Below are 23972 nucleotides of genomic sequence, written 5' to 3'. Positions count from 1 at the left end.
TATTCACAGATCTTTGCCTTTTTAAAAGGGACCATATGACTCCGCATAGTAACCCTGTAGAATGTTATTACTTTTCCCTTTGGCACTTGAGGTAACCTATTCATAACATGTGGTTCTCTTTCTCACTTAAAGCTTCAGTTCAGTTCAGTCGTTCAGTCGTGTCCGACTCTTTGTGACGCCATGAATTGCAGCACGCCAGGCCTCCCTGTCCATCATCAACTCCCAGAGTTCACTCAGACTCACGTCCATCGAGTCAGTGATGCCATCCAGCCATCTCATCCTCGGTCGTCCCCTTCTCCTCCTGCCCCAAATCCCTCCCAGCATCAGAGTCTTTTCCAGTGAGTCAACTCTTCGCATGAGGTGGCCAAAGTACTGGAATTTCAGCTTTAGCATCATTCCTTCCAAAGAAATCTCAGGACTGATCTCCTTCAGAATGGACTGGTTGGATATCCTTGCAGTCCATGGGACTCTCAAGAGTCTTCTCCAACACCACAGTTCAAAAGCATCAATTGTTTGGCACTCAGCTTTCTTCACAGTCCAACTCTCACATCCATACATGACTACTGGAAAAACCATAGCCTTGACTACTTTGTTGGAAAGTAATGTCTCTGCTTTTCAATATGCTTCCTAGGTTAGTCATAACTTTGCTTCCAAGGAGTAAGCGTCTTTTAATTTCATGGCTGCAGTCACCATCTGCAGTGATTTTGGAGCCCAATAAAATAAAGTCTGACACTGTTTCCACTGTTTCCCCATCTATTTCCCATGAAGTGATGGGACCAGATGCCATGATCTTCGTTTTCTGAATGTTGAGCTTTAAGCCAACTTTTTCACTCTCCACTTTCACTTTCATCAAGAGGCTTTTGAGTTCCTCCTCACTTTCTGCCATAAGGGTGGTGTTATCTGCATATCTGAGCTTATTGATATTTCTCCCGGCAATCTTGATTCCAGCTTGTGCTTCTTCCAGCCCAACGTTTCTCATGATGTATTCTGCATATAAGTTAAATAAGCAGGGTGACAATATACAGCCTTGACGTACTCCTTTTCCTATTTGGAACCAGTCTGTTGTTCCATGTCCAGTTTTAACTGTTGCTTCCTGACCTGCATACAGATTTCTCAAGAGGCAGGTCAGGTGGTCTGGTATTCCCATCTCTTTCAGAATTTTCCACAGTTTATTGCGATCCACACAGGCAAAGGCTTTGGCATAGTCAATAAAGCAGAAGTAGACGTTTTTCTGGAACTCTCTTGCTTTTTTGATGATCCAGCAGATGTTGGCAATTTGACCTCCGGTTCCTCTGCCTTTTCTAAAACCAGCTTGAACATCTGGAAGTTCACGGTTCACATATTGCTGAAGCCTGGCTTGGAGAATTTTACACATTACTTTACTAGCATGTGAGATGAGTGCAACTGTGTGGTACTTTGAGCATTCTTTGGCGTTGTCTTTCTTTGGGATTGGAATAAAAACTGACCTTTCCCAGTCCTGTGGCCACTGCTGAGTTTTCCACATTTGCTGGCATATTGAGTGCAGCACTTCCACAGCATCATCTTTCAGGATTTGAAATAGTTCAACTGGAATTCCATCACCTCTGCTAGCTTTGTTCGTAGTGATGCTTTCTAAGGCCCACTTGACTTCACATTCCAAGATGTCTGGCTCTAGATTAGTGATCGCATCATCATGATTATCTGGGTCGTGAAGATTTTTTTGTACAGTTCTTCTGTGTATTCTTGCCACCTCTTCTTAATATCTTCTGCTTCTGTTAGGTCCATACCATTTCTGTCCTTTATAGAGCCCATCTTTGCATGAAATGTTCCCTTGGTATCGCTAATTTTCTTGAAGAGATCTCTAGTCTTTCCCATTCTATTGTTTTCCTCTATTTCTTTGCATTGATTGCTGAAGAAGGCTTTCTCATCTCTTCTTGCTATTCTTTGGAACTCTGCATTCAGGTGCTTATATCTTTACTTTTCTCCTTTGCTTTTCGCTTCTCTTCTTCTCACGGCTATTTGTAAGGCCTCCTCAGACAGCTATTTTGCTTTTTTGCATTTCTTTTCCATGGGGATGGTCTTGATTCCTGTCTCCTGTACAATGTCACGAACTTCCACCTATAGTTCATCAGGCACTCTATCTATCAGATCTAGTCCCTTAAATCTATTTCTCACTTCCACTGTATAATCATAATGGATTTTATTTAGGTCATACCTGAATGGTCTAGTGGTTTTCTCTACTTTCTTCAATTTAAGTCTGAAATTGGCAATAAGGAGTTCATGATCTGAGCCACAGTCAGCTCCTGGTCTTGTTTTTGTTGACTGTATAGAGCTTCATCTTTGGCTGCAAAGAATATAATCAGTCTGATTTCAGTGTTGACCATCTGGTGATGTCCATGTGTAGAGTCTTCTCTTGTGTTGTTGGAAGAGGGTGTTTGCTATGACCAGTGCATTTTCTTGGCGAAATTCTATTAGTCTTTGCCCTGCTTCATTCTGTATTCCAAGGCCAAATTTGCCTGTTATTCCAGGTGTTTCTTGACTTCCTACTTTTGCGTTCCAGTCCCCTATAATGAAAAGGACATCTTTTTTTGGGTGTTAGTTCTAGAAGGTCTTGTAGGTCTTCATAGTACTGTTCAACTTCAGCTTCTTCAGCATTACTGGTGGGGCATAGACTTGGATTACTGTGATACTGAATGGTTTGCCTTGGAAACAAACAGAGATCATTCTGTCGTTTTTGAGATTGCATCCAAGTACTGCATTTCGGACTCTTTTGTTGACCACAATGGCTACTCATACTTCTTCTGAGGGATTCCTGCCCGCGGTAGTAGATATAATGGTCATCTGAGTTAAATTCACCCATTCCGGTCCATTTTAGTTCGCTGATTCCTAGAATGTCGACGTTCACTCTTGCCATCTGTTTGACCATGTCCAATTTGCCTTGATTCATGGACCTGACATTCCAGGTTCCTATGCAATATTGCTCTTTACAGCACATCCACAGGTGGGTATTGTTTTTGCTTTTGTTTTGCTACTTAAAGCTTAAAGATGCTTTAAAATTAACACTTGACAAACAATTTCAACGGAGAAGACAACGGCAACCCACTCCAGTACTCTTGCCTGGAAAATCCCATGGATGGAGGAGCCTGGTAGGCTGCAGTCCATGGGGTCGCTAAGAATCATGCATGACTGAGCGACTTCACTTTCAGTTTTCACTTTCATGTATTGGAGAAGGAAATGGCAACCCACTCCAGTATTCTTGCCTGGAGAATCCCAGGGACAGAGGAGCCTGGTGGGCTGCTGTCTATGCGGTCGCAAAGAGCTGGACACGACTGAAGTGACTTAGCAGTAGCAAACAATTTCAAAAAGTGAAAAAAGACAGTCGCTTCTTAATGTGATTTCATGATTTTAAACTGCACAAAAAGAGTAACTTTAAAACATACAAATACAGTGGTTTCTAACTCTGTGCAAGCTGAAGGCTGACAGTGAGCCAGAGAAATGTGGCTGACCTGAATAATATGTGCTGTACGTGTCAAATGTACAACAGATTTTGAAAGTTCATTTTAAAAAAAAGGATGCAAAGTATCTCATTAATAACGCTTTATGATTATATACGGAAATGATTATTATGTTACCTAAGTCATGTTAAATATATTCTTAAAATTAATACCGTATGTGGGTTGTTTTTGTTGTTTTTTTTTTAACTTTTTTAAAGACAGCAAAGAGATCAAACCAGTCCATCCTGAAGGAAATCAACCCTGAATATTCATTGGAAGGTCCAATGCTGAAGCTCCAATACTATGGCCATCTGAGGCCAAGAGCCGATTCACTGGAAAAGACCCTTATGCTGGAAGAGATTGAGGGCAGGAGGAGAAGGGGGCAACAGAGGATGAGATGGTTGGATGGCATCACCGACTCAATGGACAGGAGTTTGAGCAAACCCTGGGAGATGGTGAAGGATGGGGAAGCCTGACATGCTACAGTCCATGGGGTTGCAACGAGTCGGACACAACTTAGCAACTGAACAGCAACAACAACTAGAAAAATTTAAATTACACTTGCCGCACGTATTTCTATTCCACAGCACTGGCTTAACCAAATGAGTGCCCTCCACGAGGGGGCAGCACAGGAGCACAAAAAATGTAATAGCTGCTTTTTTGGATGTCAGGTTTTAAAGTCTTAAATTACAGGGTGTTAAAATAATCTAGACAGGAAAGTGATTTTTAATATTAGGCAAAGGGTGCCTTTTTTCCTAAAAGCCCTATTATTGCTAAAAATAGAGTAACTGAGTACCATCAACTCCAACTCTGCCCTCTCACCATCAAAATTATAGGTGACCATTGTCTGTCCCTGTCCCTTTACTCCCAAAAGAAAAATAACTACCAAGATTCAACTAAAATAAATCCACTCACTCATTTAATGTAAACGTCTGTCTACAATGTTCTCACGTAGAGGAGACTAAACTCACATAAGCGAGCCAGCATATACTTGCTTAGAAATAAGACACCAGCAGTATGAGTGCGCTTGGTCCAGTCATCAGTAACTTCTTAGCATTTCATACTTGAAGTAACAAAGCATCTTCAGCCATCTCTGTCATGCTAGGGGTCCCCTGGGGCCCAGACTCACTGCTAAAGTGCTGTCTCCAACGTTGGTGGTGATGAGCCCTTCGATGGTGCCATATTCCACATCTCTGGGGTTGAGGCGTTCTTGATTGCGCCTTTTAAATTTTCGGAGAGCGACTCCCAATAGGCAGGCTAGAAGGCATACTGCGAACACTACAGACAAAATGATGAGGCCAACCTCCAAGTGGAAATTCTGTGTTCCAGGAAAAGACTTCCCTGGAGATGGGGGAGAGAAGGGTAATTGGCTATAGGATCATTGTTTTTAATATTTAGCATAACCAATACCTAACAAGTAGCTCCCGATCCCGACCACATAGTTTTATAAGTTGCAAAGTGCTAAAACTAAAATACTTCATAATACCTGGCCAACAGCCCAGTCATTTAACCATTATTCACTTAGACACAATAGGATTTTGAAAAAATTCCACTGAGAACCAACTTAATGCATCTGTGTGAAAAGTGTCTGTAAAATATAAAGTACTATATAAATCTGATACTATCCTTGTTAAGATTTGATCTGTAAGGATGTTTTATCATCAAGCCCTTACAGACAGATATTATGCTGCAATATTCCTATGAGAAAGTGCTATCTGAGTTAAGACCAAATTATCCAATCTGTGGGCCTTCTCTTCAGTGTTATCTTGGATATCTATTGCTGTATTCTCATTGCTATTTTTACATCATGATTTATGCCTAGGAAGCTATTCATTCAACTTTCTTTAACTCACGTATTCAACATTAATTCACTCACTTAAAACATTCATTCTCTGATTCACGCACGCACCTAATCACACACTGACTCTGGCTCAGACATTATCACTCTACCCATTCAAACATTTATGCATTCATTCAGCTAAACTTGACTCACGTGTCACAGAGGCTTTCATCTTGTCTAGTGAGTTAAGTCAAAGCTTCTTAGCTGGATAGTGAAGGTCATAATTAAAAGATCCCAAAGCTATTATCACCTCTGAATTTCAGACCCCTTCCTAAGACAACCAAGCCCTCTTCTTCCCCATGAAGGTCATATTCTTTCCATGTTCCTGGCCCCTTCAGTCATCCAATCTCAAGCTGAATTTCCTTTATAAATTTCTCTAAACTTTCCAAATCCAAATTAATCAACAACTTGGCACATAATACTCCAAGGTACATGTCATTTGTAAGATAAAGTATAAAACTAATTATGTACAACATTAAATTATAAATATCATGCCTCCCTAATTAAATTAGAAATTCCTTCAGTAAATAAATTTTGTATTACAACTCTAATCTGGCAGAGTCTTCTGCAGATGAGAAACTTTTCATACTGTAGACATGATTTTTATGTGAATGCAGACATTTTTCATGGTCCATCCACTCTATTAATCACAGCTTAACTCACAAAGTTTAAAAGTTTATTCCATCAAGTACCCTTTTTAGTTTTAACCATTTAATACAAAATCTATTTTATTATTCAATCCTATTTGCTTATCAGACTTTAACCTTTATATAGACCTTAAGGTCCTCACCATAACTTTAAAAATTATGAATTATGCAACATGATCTTGTATCAGTTTTTTGTTTGTTTTTATTTTTTCATTTTTCTCTCTCTCTTGCTAGTTAGCATTTCTGGCCTTGGATGTTCCTCATAACCTCTCCTATAGTTTGTTTCTTTTTTGTGTGAGTGTAAGATTGATTAAGGACACCTGTTAAAAATGTACTATATATTAAGAAAGTAAATTTGGCTTGGGCTGTATCTACAGATTAAGGTACATTAATATTTGTAGGGACTTTGAGATGCAGTTTAGGGCTCATTTTATGGGGAAGCAGTTTCGGAAGAGGACTGAAGTCCATACTGACTATAATATGGAGACGGTTCCACATAAACTATAAGGTTGCGGTGAAATCTCACCCAGCCTCAGGCTGCAGTGACAGGTCACTGGGCGTCTGATACAGGAGAATGGCTTTGTCTCCTTCCTCTTAAGAAGGAAAGGTAGTCCTCTCATATACCAGAGCCTTATGTTCCATTTCCCTCTCTACATGCTCAACATAGAGACAAGTCCCTAATAAGCACAACTGTTTTAGAAATTATGATCTCATAGCCCCTTTCAGAAAAAGGTATCAGGAGCTACTCACCCTCTCATGACATCTGGTCTGCCAAATCGTCCCCACAGTAGGTATCACTCCGCTCACTTTCCCCAATACGCCCATCCTCCTTATAAATTCCAGAAGGCCATGCCTTTCTCTTCCCCACTGGACCTAACTTCCTTGTCACCCATTGTTCAAAGAGTAGGAGGAAAGCCTTGTGGCTACTCACATCTTTAACCCACAAAGAACCAGGATAAGACTAACTAAAACCCTTCACCTAGAAATAGAAAAGTCCATGGGAACCTTTAGTAGGCAGCTGGGCCGTGATGTTCCTGTTACACCAGTCCCCTTGGCAGCACTCCACAGCCTGGCCAGGTGACGGCGGGGTCTTACAGGTCATCTTCCCCTGCTCGTAGACCTGGAAGCAGCCTTTCTGGTAGACGTGGAAGCCATCATTTATGCTCAGCGAGGAAAAGCACTGCTGGCCTTCACAGTGGTCCTCACTCCCACAGGAGAGGCCTTCACACACACACATGTAAAGTTTGGGGTTTACCTTGGGCTTCTCATCTGCAAAGTGGGGAGAGAAAGGAAGACAAACAAACAAAAATCACTGTGTGGGTTGTAACCCCACTGGGGGAATCATGCAGTCTCTCCAAGACCAATACAAACACATTAACCGAACCGAAAGTCAGGTGAAGCATCACCACTGGTCATGATCTTGTATCTCTCATCTGACCAACCACCAAATAGTAATCACCTCTCAAGATATGAGTGTGTTTCTATAAGCTGGGTGTGCTTTTAGATCCTACCAGGCTGAAGAACGGTTATCATCTGTTACAGGCTTCTGAAAATGGACTTCTCCCATTGTGGCTTTCAAGGTATCTTTGGTCTGGTGGGCCCTCATACCCCAGTTCTTAAATCAGAATGTTTTTACCAGAACATAATGCTCATTACTTTTATTTTTTGTAGAAGAGGCTCCCAGATACATGGCATCTGCTAATACCAGCCCTGGCTAGCTGCATACAAAACCCCGTCAGCTACTCACACAAGGGCAGCTGATGTTCCTGCCATCACCTGCCTGCTTCAGAAACACAACAGTACAGAAGAGTTCACAAAGGTGCACGGTCTATAATTACATATCCATATTATCGATAGTTTCGCTTAGATGTCTAGATTAATTTTTCCGTAGGGGAACACTTAAGTTTTTACGTTAATTACTATGGGAATTCATCACTGCTAAAACATTTTCACCTGGCAGAAAAAAAAAATTGGCACTAATTATTGAGGATGGAGGCACAAAAAGACAAAGGGAACGGAACAGTGTTTGAACAGTAAAGTAACACGTGGGACTAAAGGAAAAGCCTACACCGGTTGGTCCAAGGCACAAGACAGATCATCAGTGAAGCATACCTCACCAGACCTCCTAATTGTCTCTTTCTGAAAACACTCATTTGCAGTTTCATCTTTCAAATCACTCTTTTCTTTCCTGTGTTAGAATAATTAGTTCAGACTTGCTGGTACTAACGTTTCCACTAGTGGAGAAGGAAAGTGAAGACAGTGTATAAACAGCCAATTCCTGGAGGCCCCTGATTAGTCTGCTGAGGCCACTTTGACCAAAGCAATGTTCATATAAAGGGGTGTCGCCTTTCAAAACCCCCTGAAGGTCTGCAGCACACACAGGCTCCCTTCTAGTCCCTGAACCCTCTGTGGCAGCAGGTCAGTGAGAGAATGGCTTCCTTCTTAAAATAACAGGTCAGATGGCTGTGCTTTCAAGAGGAGACCTTAAGGTAAGGTCTTTGAAAATGTCAAGTTCATTTACACAGATTTGTGTGGGTATGTGTGGAGGTGTGGGTTATCTCAAAAAGAGAGAAGCGTTCTTCATCTTTCTTCTTCCCTCTTCAAAGCAGTGAAAAATAGTTCACTGCCCACTGTAATGTGGGTGCCTCGTCCCACGGAGTAAGCGCATACAGACACACAGACACAAGCTTTCTATTTATAATTGCCTTGCTAGGTCTTTTGAAAACCACAAGGGGCTCATCCAAGAGCAGAGACATGCCCAAAAGCAGAAAATCCAAAATAGCCGCTGACAGTGTATGTATGTCACCAGACTCACCCCCAAGGAGCAAGAGCCCTCAGACATTTTTAATGAGCAATAACGCTAATGAGCCGAGGGGTAGTCTTTTATTTTTCCTTGCCTAGAGAAATCCAAGAGAAATTCCAGCACCAATCTATTTCTATGAGGATGAGAAACATATATATCTGTTGACATAATCCAGCAAAAAGTTTACTCTTGCCAAAAGCAAGTTGAAAGATAATATTTCTAGGGAGTCTAGACATGCTTGCCACTCTCGGATGGCACAAAGCTGTGCTGAGAGCTGCCAACTATGCTGCCCAACAGGTGATGGCTCTCTGGAGGGAAATGGATGGGCGGGGTGAGGCGCAGAGTTAGTGGTGTCATACTGATTTGCGATCAGAGCTGAGAATTTAAAAGTGTATGTTGAAACGCTGTTGAGTAATGTAATTTATGTAAATGTGAAACACAAATGTGTATTTTAAGACCCTAAATAATTTTTAAAGGTCATGGATATCCAAAAATACTTACTGAACACATTAAAGAGGTTGTATCTGTTGATGCTGGGTTGGAGAAGAGGGCTTGAAGGGGTAAAATGAAAATAAGACAGGAGAGGAGCTGGCCACAGACTGATAATGAATAGAGGAGGATGAATCATTTACTTGCTACATGTACGGTCTGCCAGGAACAACCACCACCACCCCAGGCCATAGAGGGCTCACTCATCACTGATTCTATGGAAACAGATGGTTCAGGGTACCAAAGAATTAATCGCACTTGGTGGTTCTAATAAAATTTTTTAAAAAGTCAATTAAAAGAAATAAAGTAATGACAATAATTTCTCTAATGTGCCTTCAGAGTGAACTCAGTTCTTAAAGTCAGAGCCCAGACTTTAGGCACACAGGCACAAGATGTCTCCTGTCTTGCCAAGGTCTGGCTTTTGAAAGGACATGGGGATGGTCTGACAGATGTTTAAACTGTGACCTAGAGAATATTGCCAGAAGTGAGCAGCCTCAAGTACATACCATCTTTAGCAAGATTCAGCCCACTAGACCCAACCCTGCAGTGTACCCAGGCATAACTGGTTACAGATCTTAATCAGATTTTATCCTGTGGGGTTATACTCTTAAGTTAAAAACCAAGGTTTTCAGATCTTCCCTGCCACAATCAGAAAAAAGGAAAAAAGAAGGAAGACAACTCTTAACTCTATGTAATAATTAACTCAGCCTCTGACATGGGACCATGAGTTCAGTTCAGCAGTTAGCAAATGGGAAAGTATAAAAACTCCACCAACTCTGCTTCCTACTTTGCTTTTCACCAACATTTACTTTTCTTAATTTGTGAATTCCCATATAACTGATTGGCAGAGCCCTTAGTGAATCAGGTTTTCTTATACAGCCAAATATAAAGACTTTAAATTCACAAGAATGTAAGAATGACCCCATGCACCCCCACACACATCTACACCAGACCCAAACATTAATTAAACGCCACTTTGGCAATCTTATCCAACAGAGTAGATCAACCTAAGAGACCCCAAGAGGATTTTCTGAGCCAGGATCACTAATTCAACAAAGCAGGTTAAAAGCAAGGTAGTACCATTTTCAGATCTTAATATTCACAATTCTAAGAAACAGCAGGCCCCCAAATGCCTATGACTCATTGTTTTCATCTTGTTAAAATTTAGGAATAACCGTAACATGTGTAGGCCTGGGATATCTTATTTAGAGTAGGCTGGTGGGGTGGGGAAGTGTGAGAATTATCACAAAGCCCTTTTTAGGGCCACAGACAAGGGTCTGTGGACCTCTAATCTCTCAGACTGAGATATAAATACACTACACATCAGGGAACACCGAGGAAGGATAATCACCTTCTGTGACTGATTTTCAACAGTCCAGCCAGGAAGCACCACATCTGATATGAAGCATTTTACACTCGCCTGTGCAAATAACCAGGAAGTGCCCTGGCAGAAGGCAGTCAGTCTACTCTACCTAATTGACGCTCATTTAAATAATTCAGTAATTGAAACGTCAAGCCAGAGGTATTCCCTCTGTGCAGAGCTCACCCACACTGTTTGTTCTAAAGGCACCTCCCAGCATTACTCAGTGTTATGGCTGGCACCCTGTGCCCTCTGGAGCCCCAGAACCAGGCCTGTGTGAACACACTGGCAGCCCACGTCTGGCTGGGAGCAGCAGGGAGTCCTCGGCGCCACCTGGAAGGATCCGGGGCTGGCTCTGCAACCAGAGGCTCAGACTGGGGATCCCAGGGGTTCACCAAGGCCGAATCTTTTAAAAGATTCTCCTTGTTCTGGGCAATGCCCAGCTCACCATCTGGACACACCTACTCTCACAGCCTAATCCTGGACTGGCAGAGGAAGAGGCAGAGCAAAGAGCATCGCAGATTTTCTAAGACTGTCCACAGTTTGGGATGATCTTGTGCCTCAGAGCAAGAGGACCCACATTCATGTCTTAAGTGGGATTTGAAAAACCTATGCACACTATGAAGGGATTTCCATGTTCTCCTGCCCACCTGCCCAGTCATGCACTCCAGAATGCTCTAAGGCATTTCGGTTGATGATCATTCCTAATGGTGCACAAAACCCCATGTTTCCCACTGAAGTCTTTGACATAGAAGACAAATGAGAAAATGCTCCAAGTCAACCAGCCTTAACTGTGATCCCAGGAATCAGCAAAAGGAACAGCTGAATTTCTTACAAACTCACCTCAGAGTGGCACAAACAACACTGTAATGATTAGACTGCTGTCTACTAGACTATTGTCCAACATCTCAGAACTTTATAGGCTAAAAAAGGAGCCCCAAACATCCGTGGACTTCTTCCAACAGTATAAACAGTTCATTCATTTGAAATGACAGCTTCTATTAGGCTCATAGATACGGGAGGCCTTCCATCAGCTCCTAATCCGAGAGTGCAGTATGGCACCTTTCCAGAATCTTCAGCATTTGAGATCTCTGGCATTAAACAAAGGCTTACGGAAGGATTTTGCAATGCCAGGTATCACTGCCAGCAAGCCTGCTCCTGAGACAGAAACACAAAGGTCTGTCCAGACTGCCTAGTGAAGGGCATTTGATGGTCTGGCAAGAAAGCAGGCTATATGCTTGGAAATAAAAGACACCCAGGTGCCTAAATGCTCTCATTATAAAACACCCACTTAGGGAACCCAAATCATTTTTTTTTTTTAACCTGAACAGAGAAATTGATATTTGGTAAAGTTTTACAAGCCAAAAAGAAAATAGGAATAGGGGCAATTGAATAGGATCACATATAAATTAGAATAACGACAATAAAAAATAATAGTAGGGTTTTCACAATTTTGAACTCACGATGCCTCCACTCTAAATGTGCCCTTTCTCCAGGCTTCCCTCACTGAGCTAATGGTGCCTCCATTTCAGATCTACAAGCCTGACTCCATGACCCTCAAAAGGGAGATACACAAGGAATTCCCAGCGGTTAGGACTCGGTGCTTCCACTGCTGGGGCCCAGGTTCAATCCTTGGTCAGGGAACTAAGATCCCACAAGCTGCGACCCTGTCTCCCTCAAAAACGGGGGGAGACACAGTGGTCACCCTGCCCTGGCTGACCTGCTCTCCACCTTTCCAGCCTCACCTCTGATCCCCTTGGTTCCGGGAAGGGTTCCTCCTGCTTCAGGAGCCCAGGTCTGCTAGGTATGGAATTCTCCACCATGGGATGCTGGGGTTCCCTCCTGAGGATAGCCCTCCCCCAAGTCTGTGCCCGTCTTCCCTTCAGATCTCACCTCATTCTCCTCAGAGGAGCCTTTGTTCACACCCCCAAGTGTAAAGCAGGAGCCCCTATCTACACTCACACACACGTGTCTGCACGGCTGTCCCACTTCCAAGTCTCCCCTCCAGACTGTGCACCCCATGAGGGGAGGAGCTGAGCCCACTCAGCTCGCCGTCAGGCTCCCCACAACTGCCTCAGGCCCTGGCGGGAGGACACGCCTGATGAACGTTTAGCTCCAGAATGCATTTTCTCTTCACAGACAGGATTTAGAGGTGGGAAGAGACATGATGCTGGTTTTCAGAGCAGACTGAGCCTATAAAGTCTTTAAATGTCAGCAGAGATCTTCAGGCAAGGCTTAGTCACCGAGCCAGCGTGTCTGTGCAAACCCCTTCTCCCTGCAGGCGCTCGCCACAGCGTCACAGCTGCTCACCTACTCGGGCTTACAAGTGTGGAAAATCGGTACTTTTTGTGGTATGGTAGGTTTTCTGTTTGCTTGTTTGTGTGTGTTGGAAGAAAGAAGTAAAATGCAAGAGTTCTGAAAACAAGGAATTATTTAATATCAGTAGAAGAGCAGGGCTTTTATGGGAGGTCCTTCCAGCCTCTTTGATACCATGGTGATCAGAATGATCAAAACACGAGTGCCCTGGCTCCAGCCAGCTTAGAGAGGTCTTGCAGGACTTGCCTGCTCAGCAGGGAAAGGATGCGCCTGGTCTCTGCTACCATTTTTCTCCTATCAGTGAAAATAATGGCATTTTCAGCAGGGAGTGAGGAAGAGTGAATTACATCATTTTCCCCTTCTTGCTCTGCTGAAGGTGATAAGGATTCCTAAGTCACCCTGCATTTGAACTGCTGAAGCTGGGGGGGGGGGGGGGTGGGGGAGAGTTCCATCTGTTTATTTTGTGTCTGGGCTGACTCCTTGTCTCTGAAATAATCCCTGTAAATGAAGTCTATTGCAGCAGCCACACCTTTTATTTCAAAGCCAAAAACTCAGTCTGTGTTTAAATGACTAACAAGTTAAAGAGCATTGTGGGGTATTGACCTAAGACAATACTGGTCTGTCTCCCGTGATTTTTATGATTTTATGAACACAGCAAAGACTTAGCTTTAACATGTGTGCCATGTCTGTGAAGCAACTCCTTCATAGGGGAAAAATATGGGGGTCATTATTTAATCTTTCTTCACTTTGTTTCCAAACTTCTTGAATTGGCGCTTCATATAAACAAATGATTACCAGGCCTAATGGAAAGTACCTACCGAGGAATTCTTTCCAAGACAATATACCCCTACTTTGTCCCATGTATTATTGACAATTCTTTCATCTAAGTGAAGCTCCAGTTGTTGGGGAGTAACAGAGAGAACCACAGGCTGAAGGAGGGGGAAAATGCACTGGGGAATTATAAACACTTCAGAGAAGTCATTTCCTGTTTAGATTCAGGAGAGTCGGTGACGCGGTATCACCCATAGCATAACAGGCTTGAAGCTCTGCTCACAACGTGGGAAGAGATGTTCCTGACTCATTTGGGCTGTCTCCACCACCCCTTAGGATATCTGGGGAGTGCATGGATGCTCCAGCGAGGGTTTCCTACACAGGCTCTATACTGAAAATATATTGCATGGGACCAGACAGCAAAGAAGGGCCAACAGAGCTCCTACTTCTGTTCCCCTCCAGAGCCCATGACCTTCTTCTCTGGGAATCAGGGACAAAGCCTCCAAGGTCGCCAATCTCTGCTTACCATCAGCCAGCCGCCACCACACCCCCACTCCCTTTCCGGAAGCTTTCAAATCAGAGATAAACCCTTCAAAAGATGGGCAGCGCTCCAGTTTGTTAACAACAGTCTTAGACTGCCAGCCTCTAGGTATTGTGACACCCAGAGCTCAAGGCAAAAACATCTAGAAGTAGTTAAATCCAGCTAAATTCCTCCTCTCAAGCTCCCTACCCTATCCCATCGCAGAGAAAAGCAGAGATGAGATATTTTCTAGACTCTCTTCTTTCCAGCCCAAATGAAGCCAAAGAGATCAAAATACCCAAGGGGAAAAAACTGGGGCATAGCCCAAACCTCTGACATTGCTGCTTTCCTATCCCCCAATTTTCCAATCACGTCCCAAGGTCCTGTAGATTCACAGCTCCAGGGAAGGTCAAAGAAAGAAGGAATCCCATGACTACAAGCTTTGTGCATCTGTATTATAATGTGATCTTTGCTTTGCCTATCTTTATTAGCCCAAGTCTAAAAATGAATACAGTCCACAAGAATTCATGAACTCCTAAATTCAACACACTTAAAACTGGCTTCCTCATCATAGACTGAAGATCCTACAAGTCACCATGAAAAAAGCTGAGTGTGGGTCATTTTCAGTTTATTGTTTCTTACTCCCAAGCCCACAGAAAGGTCCCAGGTGCCTACACTCTAGGTGGAAACAGAAAGCCTTTCTTCAGAGTGCTGTGAACCAGAACTGGCTTTTCAAACACACATTCCACACCCCTTCACCGCCCCCCTCCCCAGCTCTGCAGCACAGCACGCCATTCCCAACTTCCATGATAATCTTGGACCTTGGCAGGAGAAAGGCAGCTAAATCCGAGATGTGTCGTGAGGCCACTGGCTGGGGAGCAAGAATATCTAAACACAAACCAAGGCAAGAGCAACAGGCCAGGGTTTCTGCAGAGCACCAACAGCCTAAAGATAACCCTCGTCTCTGAGAAGGGGCACTTTTAAATAGTAGCTTTATTACTGCCAGTCACTTTAGAAGGTTTTCCTTTCAGAGCCTGCTTCCATCCACACCGGCGTGCCAAGCCTGCCCAACGATGGCAAGCCCGCAGCAGAGATGAAAGCCCAGAAGGAAGTGGAAAGAGTCCCAAAGGGAAACAGACAGCTCCTAACACGCTGGGATGCCATTCTGTGCCCACATCTGGACTGCTGAGGAAGAATAACCTAGCAAAGAGACCCTGTAGAAGTGATCCACCGACAGTCACGGGGGATTAATGAGCAGGTAAAAAACCAAGCCAAAGAGTTTAACTCAATGTCTCCCGCTTTCTCAGTTAGCACACCATGATGGCTGCTGTCCAGGGCTTTTTTAGGAAAGCCTTTCCCTCCAAGAGGAAACAGACCTCTCCATTTGTCAGACCCCGTTTGGCTGAGCAAGGAGAAGTGTGTGGCATCTTCAGCATATACCATCCATACGCAGTCACGGTGGCCACTCCCTAGCCACAATAGTGCCCAGTAGAACCGCTCAGAAGAGCCTGCTCCTCTTTTGTTTCCTTTTAAGCCAGGGCCAAAGTTCCCAAGATCTTCTTAAGAACCACTGAGATCCACTCAGCCCTTCACCTTAGCCAGCAGGGGAGCCCACGCTGTCCTAAATGGCAGTTGGCCCAGGGCTGGTATACAAGGGACAGGTGCACAGTGGGCTATTTTCAGCTGCTATCAGCTCAATCACGAGCCGCACATGCTCAGTAGGCAGGCAAGTTTTGGTTGCCCTTCCAACTCTGGGCAGCCAAGACATACACCTTTCACAGCTGCCAGGGCAACCAGCAGCCCGGTCCTCCTCCCAAGACGGGAGCAATGAAAACAGTGTAACCTGGCCAGCCACCATGCCAGCCAGCCAGCAAGCAAGCTGCACCTCTTATGTCCCTGCCCGGGTTATTCTGAGCTGGGCTTACTGACACTCCATGGCAACACAGGAACAAAGGGCCAGCTAGAGAGGGATTTAAATATCTCACAAAAGTTGCTAGAAAAGTCAGCAGCTCAGCCTTCTGTTTCCATAATAAAAGTAGCGGTGGAATTATTGTTAGATTATTGTCGTTTGCTGCTGTTGTTAGAATTTGTGCGCTGCCTACCACAAAGGTCTTCTCTTGGAACTAAGGGTTTTGTTTTTGTTTTGTTTTTGTTTTGTTGGCCACAATCGAGTTGCTATAGTTGGGATGCCTTCGAAAAGGCAGCACGTGGGCCTGTCTGCCCAAACCCTGCAGGAGGACTAGCTGTTCCCTGTCCCTTCACCTCTCATCTTGCTGTATGGAGCCTGTGGTCCACTTCTACCACACAATTCCTTCAAAACACACAAACTGCACCTAATTAATCTTTCCGTGGGCTTCCCAGGTGGCTCTGTAGCAAAGAATACACCTGCCAATGCAGGAGACACGGTTTCCATCCCTGGGTCGGGGAGATCCCCTAGAGAAGGAAATGGCAACCCACTCCAGTATTCTTGCCTGGAGAATCCCATGGACAGAGGAGCTTGCTGGGCTATAGTTCAATAGGACTGCAAAAGAGTCAGACACGGCGTAGCAACTAAACAACAATCCTTCAATAGCTCTCAGTGCCCTCAAGATCCAAAACAAACACTTTATGCACAAGGTCCTGCCAGGCTACTTAGGGCCTCAACTCCCAACCCGAATGCCTTCTTCAGGCTGCTCTGCCCTGCTGGACCCCCTAGGCCGTGTCTCCCATCCACCCACTTCTCTGGACTTGGCCCTTCCCCTGTTTAAAAGTCCTCCTCAGTTCTTTCTTTGCTGGTCTAATGGCTGTCCATCCTTCCAAACCCAGCCTCCCTGGACCGCTGTCCCCAGTCCCAGCCCCATGTGCTATGTAGACTCTTCCTGCTGACACCCCAGTATGGTGCTGCAACCTGTGTCCGACTAGACTTTGACTCTTTGACAGCAGGAACCCGTTTCCAGGTATGTTGACATCACCAGTACGGATCCTTGGCCTCATGCTAATCCATCAGCTAAAAGAATGTTAAGACTGGTTCTCTTTTCCCAAACTTGGAATAAATTCTTTGAAAGGATATGTTTCCTGTCCTGTCCCCAATCCAGATCAGTTCCTTGGTCGCTTATAATATTATCTTTTTTATATTATGATAATTACACATTTGTCAAATATTCACTGAGCACCAACTACGTGCCAGGCACTGTCTCAGACACTAGAGAGAAAACAAAGACCACCGCCAAGTCCCAACCTCTCTCACCCTAGGGCTCACTTTGCACGGATGACCCCTCACCACCTCCCTGTTACTGTCTCACATGGCACTGCAGATAATGGCGCTTAACAGGTAAGATAACCCACATTCAGAAACACAGTAAAAAGGAAGAAGATGTCTCATGACAGTGTTTGATGCTCTTCTGAGAAAGGCTTGATTCCTATGCAGGCCAAGAGTCTTCTTTCAGAAGGCACTCTGACTAGCAATACTGTTTAATTACCAAAAATTACCCTAAACCTTAGCAAAACTGCCTGTTTGAAGCTCATGAAATAGGAAATGATGTGAAAGATGAACAGAAGACATGAGTGTATAACTCTACATGGCATTCTACAGCATTATATATTTCACAGGAGTCAAAGTTTAAACTGGACTATTTGTTTTGCTTTCTCTATTTTTCACAACTTTCCTGAATGGGTCTGATTTGCTATTATTATTTGGAGGGGAGGATTTTGTATTGGCTTGGTGTAAATATCAGAATTTAGAAAATAAACAAATTCAGCAAATAATAAATAAAAGAGGCTCCTCCCTGCTCCAAGTCACCATTTGAATAAAAAAATATAGGTAGGGGTTTTTGTTTTTGCTTTAAGGTGTATTTCACCACCTCCTTTATCCCGCAAATATACATATCCTCAGAAAGTCCATGCTCCACTCTAACCTATAACAAAGAATTAGATGCAGCATTGTGGAGGATCTAGGAAACACCCAGCTCTGCAGAGCTCAGATTCAGCTGATTAGAATCAGGCAGCAGCTGTTCCAGTGTTACCACCACGGCTGAGAAGGCACAAACATAAACTTCCCTCTTCCTGTCAAATCGCTGGTTTGCAGAGAGCGAATGGCAGGCTACATAAAGTTGTAAAATAATAATAATAATAAAAGGTCTGGAGCAACACTGTTGGAGACTGTCTGGGTTAGCTGTCAGAGTTTTCACCTGAGGGCAGCAAGGACTTCCGAGCAATATGAGCTCTTGGGAGCAGGGGGGAGCTGTCTTTCTTAAACTGTGGGTTATGACCCATTCTGGGTAGGCAAATCGATTTAGCAGTTCAAGAGAGTTCTGTCTCAATGAAATAAAACTAAATAGAATAAAAAAGAGAAGAAACAGGAGTATATTAAGCATGGAGTGATAGCTGTTTCAGGAAACTTTCTTTTCAGATGTGTGTGAGCCCCACTTCATGATATTTCTAAATGCAGGTGCACTGGGTCCAACTCTAAAGTGTTTCTTCCTCTGAGTCAGGGAAGGTCTTGAAGGTTGCCCCGCCCTGTGCCTTACACTATCTTGGAATCGAAAAAAGTTCTGAGTAATTACGACTATTGCATATAACCATTATCAGGGGAAGTTGCCTGAGGTCATGCTAGATGGCAGAAGGAGGTTCTCAGCACTATTTGGAGAGGTACAAATTAATTTTTTTTCATTTTTAATTTTTAACTGAAGTGTGGTTTCTGGTACCCAGCAAAGTGACTGAGTTATACACACATATATATGCTTTCTCATATTCTTTTCCACTATGGTTTATTACAGGACACTGAATATAATAATTCCCTGTGCTATACAGTAAGACCTTGTTTATCTAATTTTATATATAGTAGTTTGTATCTGCTAATCCCAGACTCCTAATTTATCCCTCTCCTATGCCCTTTCCCCTTACAAATTAATTTTTTAATGTGTTTTATTTTCCTTGGTGTTTACTTTTCAAAAGCAAGACATAGCACACATGACATGCCTACCAATCTCCTGCTTCCCCAGTTTTTCCATAAGGAGGAGATGGCATCCATGCTCTTCCCCCTTGAGACCGATCTCTGTAAGAGAGAAGCGTGGAAACTGTTGCACTGCCCACTCACTGTTGACCACAGGAAACCATTTAATGAGCTAGGGCCTTGGATTTGCTTTCCCATCTGTTCAATATTTGACTCTGATTGAATTTTCAAGTCCGTTCCACACCCTACCACTAACTTCTTTCATATAAATGCATTGAATATGAGCATTTTATAGTGTTCACTAGAAGAAAAAAAAATGGATGTGGCTTTAGTTTAACTACATACAGCTGAAACAAACATTCCCCAGGAAGGAAAAGCTGAAAGGAAGCTTTGTCACAGCTCACCTTGCATCAATAATACACTCACTCTGGTAGGTGAGAAAATGCGACAGTAAAAAAGCGGTATCTTGAACGTGCACAGCTTCATGTGATATTTACATTTTAGGTCCTCATGACTAACAGCTCAGTGCATCTCATCTCTCTTCCCAGCAAATCACTCATACGATGATGTGTTAAAAAAAAAAAAAAGATTTTATTCTGAACAAAAGGAATAAATTATAGTAATGAGAAATGAGAGCAACAAATTTAATACGGAGACATTTCTCTTACATTCATTCACCCCTTCACGAACTTCCTGCACTCTCAATAATGAGAAATTCAAAGAAAGGCTTATTCTATTCTTCACCCCCAGTGGCAAAGAGGGGCACCTTTGTTGACCCTAACAAAAAGTCTATTGAAGTGATCTCCTTCCTTCTCTCACTGGGTAATTGGGCTGGAAAGTCTGAGTAGTGATGGCTTTGGAAATACTAAAATCAAGTCAACCCAGAAAATAATTTAGTACTTAGCAATCTTCTCCAGGACAGGCCAGAATCTCTTATGGCAACAAAACTTGCTGTAATAAAATCTAACTATGGCTTGCAAATGTAATAAAATGTGGGTCATCTTAGCTTTGAAATATTTTTGAAGAAGCAGTATGGTATTCCACTCTAAGTTATTTGTGTCATGCTCATCCCTGCAGAAGCTCATGGGGACAAAGGTAAAACCAAACAAGGAGTTTCTGGGACAAAAATGGCCTTCTCCCGGGTGGCATGACAGCAGTATTAGAGCATGATTAGTCTTATTAATGGGAAGGAAAAGGAAGGATATACGGGTAATTAGGACTCAAGTGCTCTTCTCCATGAGAGCAAATAAAACTCTTCCTGCAGCTGGAACTGTATATATAATGAATGTGAAAAATGAATACTAGTATGAGAGAGAAATAAAAAACACAAACCCAGGTAAAAGGAACTCATCATTCACTATTATGAGCTCTCAAGTCAGCCTGTCATATAGACTGGATTGAACTGGTTCCACTATGTGCCAGATACAATGTCAGTGGATGTAGCTAATGTAGGGTACAAAAAAATGCAAAATTCTGAAGAAGACTGATAATGACAAAGTCTTGAACACTACTCCTCAAAGTATGCATGAGTGCTAAGTAGCTTTTCTTGTGTCCGGCTCTTTGTGAACCCATGGACTGCAGCGCACCAAGCCCCTCTGTCCATGGGATTCTCCAGGCAAGAATACTAGAGTGGGTTGCCACGCCTTCCTGCAGAGGATCTTTCTGACCCAGGGATCGAACTTAGGTCTCCCCAGCACTGCAGTCACCAGGGAAGCCCTGTTCAAGCTGTATAATCTTAAGCAATATAGTCTAGATCAATTCAAAAGCACATTCCCACTAACCTATTTCATTAGGGTAATGGTAGGGATTATGGGAAAATAATACGTATAAAACAGCCTAACATCTGACACATACTAACCACTCAATAAATAGTACCTATAAATCATTTAAAAAGTGTGGTTATAGTAAGTATTTTCCAGACTCATGAGGTCTTTTTGGCCCCAGAGTATTTAGGATTCCATAGAAATGGAAAATGTTCTAAAGCAGGGGTCTCCAACCTCCGGGATCTAATGTCTGAAGATCTGAAGTGGAGCTGATGAAATAATAATTGAAATAAAGTGCACAATAAATGTAATATGCGTGAATCATCTTGAAACCATCCTCACCCCACCTCAACGTCTGTGGGAAAACTGTCTTCCATGAAAGTGGTCCCTGGTGCCAAAAAAGGTTGGGGACCAAGTCAAACTTTGCCAAAATCACTGTTTGGGACCTGTTATTTAAAATGTTCTCACTATATCTATCAATGTTTAAGAGACATTTGGGAGTATTTTGGTAGACAAAAGGAAAGAACCTTTGTTTTTTCTGTTTGTTTTTAATAGACTAAGAGGAGTACAATACCCAACAACATATATTAGAACAAAATCTCTATGATTTTACTTATGCACCAAGAATGCCAACTAGCTCCACTGAACCCAATCAACATGGTGCCATAGCTACTCTAATACAAACATCAAACATGGGTTCATTTCCTTGTTCATCTAAAACCCTGCACGAGACAATCTACGAGGCTCATATAAAGCTTTTAGTTCTCTTCCCTATTATTTACCTCTTTCAGTTAAGTATTTTGTACTTAACGTTTACTTTATGACTAATGTTGAGTATATTAGACTGTATTACAATTAACGTTCTCAGTGGTGTTTTAAAAAATTTTTCTAGTAAACATGCAAAAACAAAGAATCTTTTCATAGAATATGCTGTTGATAGTTAACAAGGAGTTGAGTCATAGAAGGAAGACAAGACTAATATGATTAGTGCATTCTAGGTTATAACTGGATATTGTGTTTTGTTTTGTTTTGTTTTTTAAAAAAAGAAGCTATTGTAACTAAAGGATGATGTGTTTTTTCCATACTTATAAACATCCTACTGGTGGTGTTATATTCAATAGCAAAACCTTAGTGGCATCCATTTCCGTTTCAGCCAGACTAACACATTTCATTACAGATCTTCTCTGTGGCATTAAGAGGTCATTTGCTTGATTCTTTGGGCAGCTTAAGAGCTTAAAGCAGGAAAAAAACAACCAATGGCTGAATTGCTAATACTTTTTCATAACGGCCCTTTTCCCTTCCTTTTCCCCCATTCGTTCTCCACTTCTCTATTCATACTACATTTCTACCTCAATTTCTTTTCCACTCTCTTTTTTTTTCTATTGTGCCTACACCATGAGTCCAACCAGGACAGCGCGTGAAACTTGAAGGAATGCTCTATGATACTGTGTATCTAGAGAAGCACATGGAATTTGGAGGGATTTCATTTCACAATGGTCTTTACTTTTTTGTTTTATTATGATCATATTGTATAGCCACAAAAACGGGGAAAATCTGAGCAACTTGCCTTTTGTCTCTAGACATTATCAAGTGTCCTCTGGGAGATAAAATAAACTCCTCCGCTGAGAACTACGGTTAAGCCATCAAATGTTCCCAGTCCATTTCTTCTTATTCCTCATTCCTTCAACCTAAGACCATTCAACCTATCTTCTAGTTAATATACCTTCTACTCCTTTAAACTTCCATGCAGGATCCTTATTTCAGACCTTTTTGGTGCCAATTTAAATGACTGCAATATTATTGGACTGTGTCAAACAACACTGCTTAGAGTGGGACACAGACTTTCGATACCTAAACTGGTTGGCAATAGTGCTTTCCAATAGAAACATAGTAGGAGCTACTTTATGTAACTGTAAGTTTTCACAGTTGTAAAAAGGAACAGATAAAATTCACATTTTTACTGTCTTCAAAACCCAGTGTGTCTTTATACTTAACAGCACATCTCAATGTGTATTAGCTGCAATGAGAGTGCTCAATAGCTACATATGGCAGCTCCCAGACAGGACAATGCAGATCTATAATATATGTCAATGGATACGGGAAGGAAGCAGGAACAGATCAAATATTATAACCTAACATATAACAAAATAGACTTCTAGTATATCAAGTACTGTTTTTCCACAGTGTTGGCTACACTACCTTGTTGTATTATATGCCTCCTTGGAAACTTATCAAATGTATAAAGCCAATCACTATACCCCCAAGAGCCTGTAACAGACACATTAGTCTTACTGGCCCATCCGATCACAACAAAGCTGACATTCACACCATAAGCACCACTCTTCATGGAGCAACCCTTTTAAAATAAAGTCCAAACTGCTTAATGCACAATAAAATATAGTTCGTTTATATATCTAGAAAGATTTATACCAACACGCTAAAAGCAATTACATGTAAGTGCAGGGAATTATAGGCAGCTCTTATTTTCTTTTTCTCTTGATTATCTCTTTTGTGGACTCTGCATGGGCAGTATCATCCTTAAGTAGCTTTTTACAAATGGGGAGAAGAGAAGATAGAACGAGTGAAGCCCGCAGATGCCAAAGCATTTTGCCCGTGTGACCTCACACAACTAAGTTACCTGTGCCCCTTTAGGTTCTCACTGTTCCACGAAGCATTCATTCACATGAAAACTCTTTGTATAATTAATTGAACTTAATACCTAACACTTTTATACATAAAAATAGAAAGTATGTCTTATACTGTCTTAATGTATATGAAATTTACTCAAAACATAGTCACTGTGTCAATCAAGGGACAAATAGTCCATGTTTTGATTCTACCAAAATTTGTTCACCAATTCAGAAAATTCAATCACTGCAGGCAAGATCACTTGTGCTAATTAAATCACCAATATAATAAATTCACTAGTACCAATAAGAATACAAACATTTATATACAGACATATATATTAATCTTTGATGTCTTAGAAAACAGAAAACATACCAATACATTTTCTGTTTTCTAAGACGTCAAAGATTAATATATATGTGTGTACATCAA

General features: G+C 42.3%; 1 protein-coding gene across 3 annotated transcripts in view; it reads right to left on the bottom strand.

Moving 5' to 3' along the window:
• Positions 1 to 23972, bottom strand: part of ACVR1 (activin A receptor type 1) — a 125768-nt gene that overhangs the window by 31169 nt on the left and 70627 nt on the right. For all 3 annotated transcript variants that reach the window (XM_068968570.1, XM_068968569.1, XM_068968571.1), the window contains exons 3-4: positions 6966 to 7229; positions 4603 to 4814 (exon numbers count right to left, since the gene is read on the bottom strand). In XM_068968570.1, the coding sequence (XP_068824671.1) occupies positions 4603 to 4814; positions 6966 to 7229 (476 nt within the window). The remainder of the gene's footprint in view (positions 1 to 4602; positions 4815 to 6965; positions 7230 to 23972) is intronic.

This window comes from Capricornis sumatraensis, chromosome 3 (assembly GCF_032405125.1).
Source record: "Capricornis sumatraensis isolate serow.1 chromosome 3, serow.2, whole genome shotgun sequence".
In the NCBI taxonomy this organism is placed as follows: Eukaryota; Metazoa; Chordata; class Mammalia; order Artiodactyla; family Bovidae; genus Capricornis; species Capricornis sumatraensis.
Note: the sequence above shows the minus strand (reverse complement) of the source record. Positions and strands in the feature narration are given on the sequence as shown.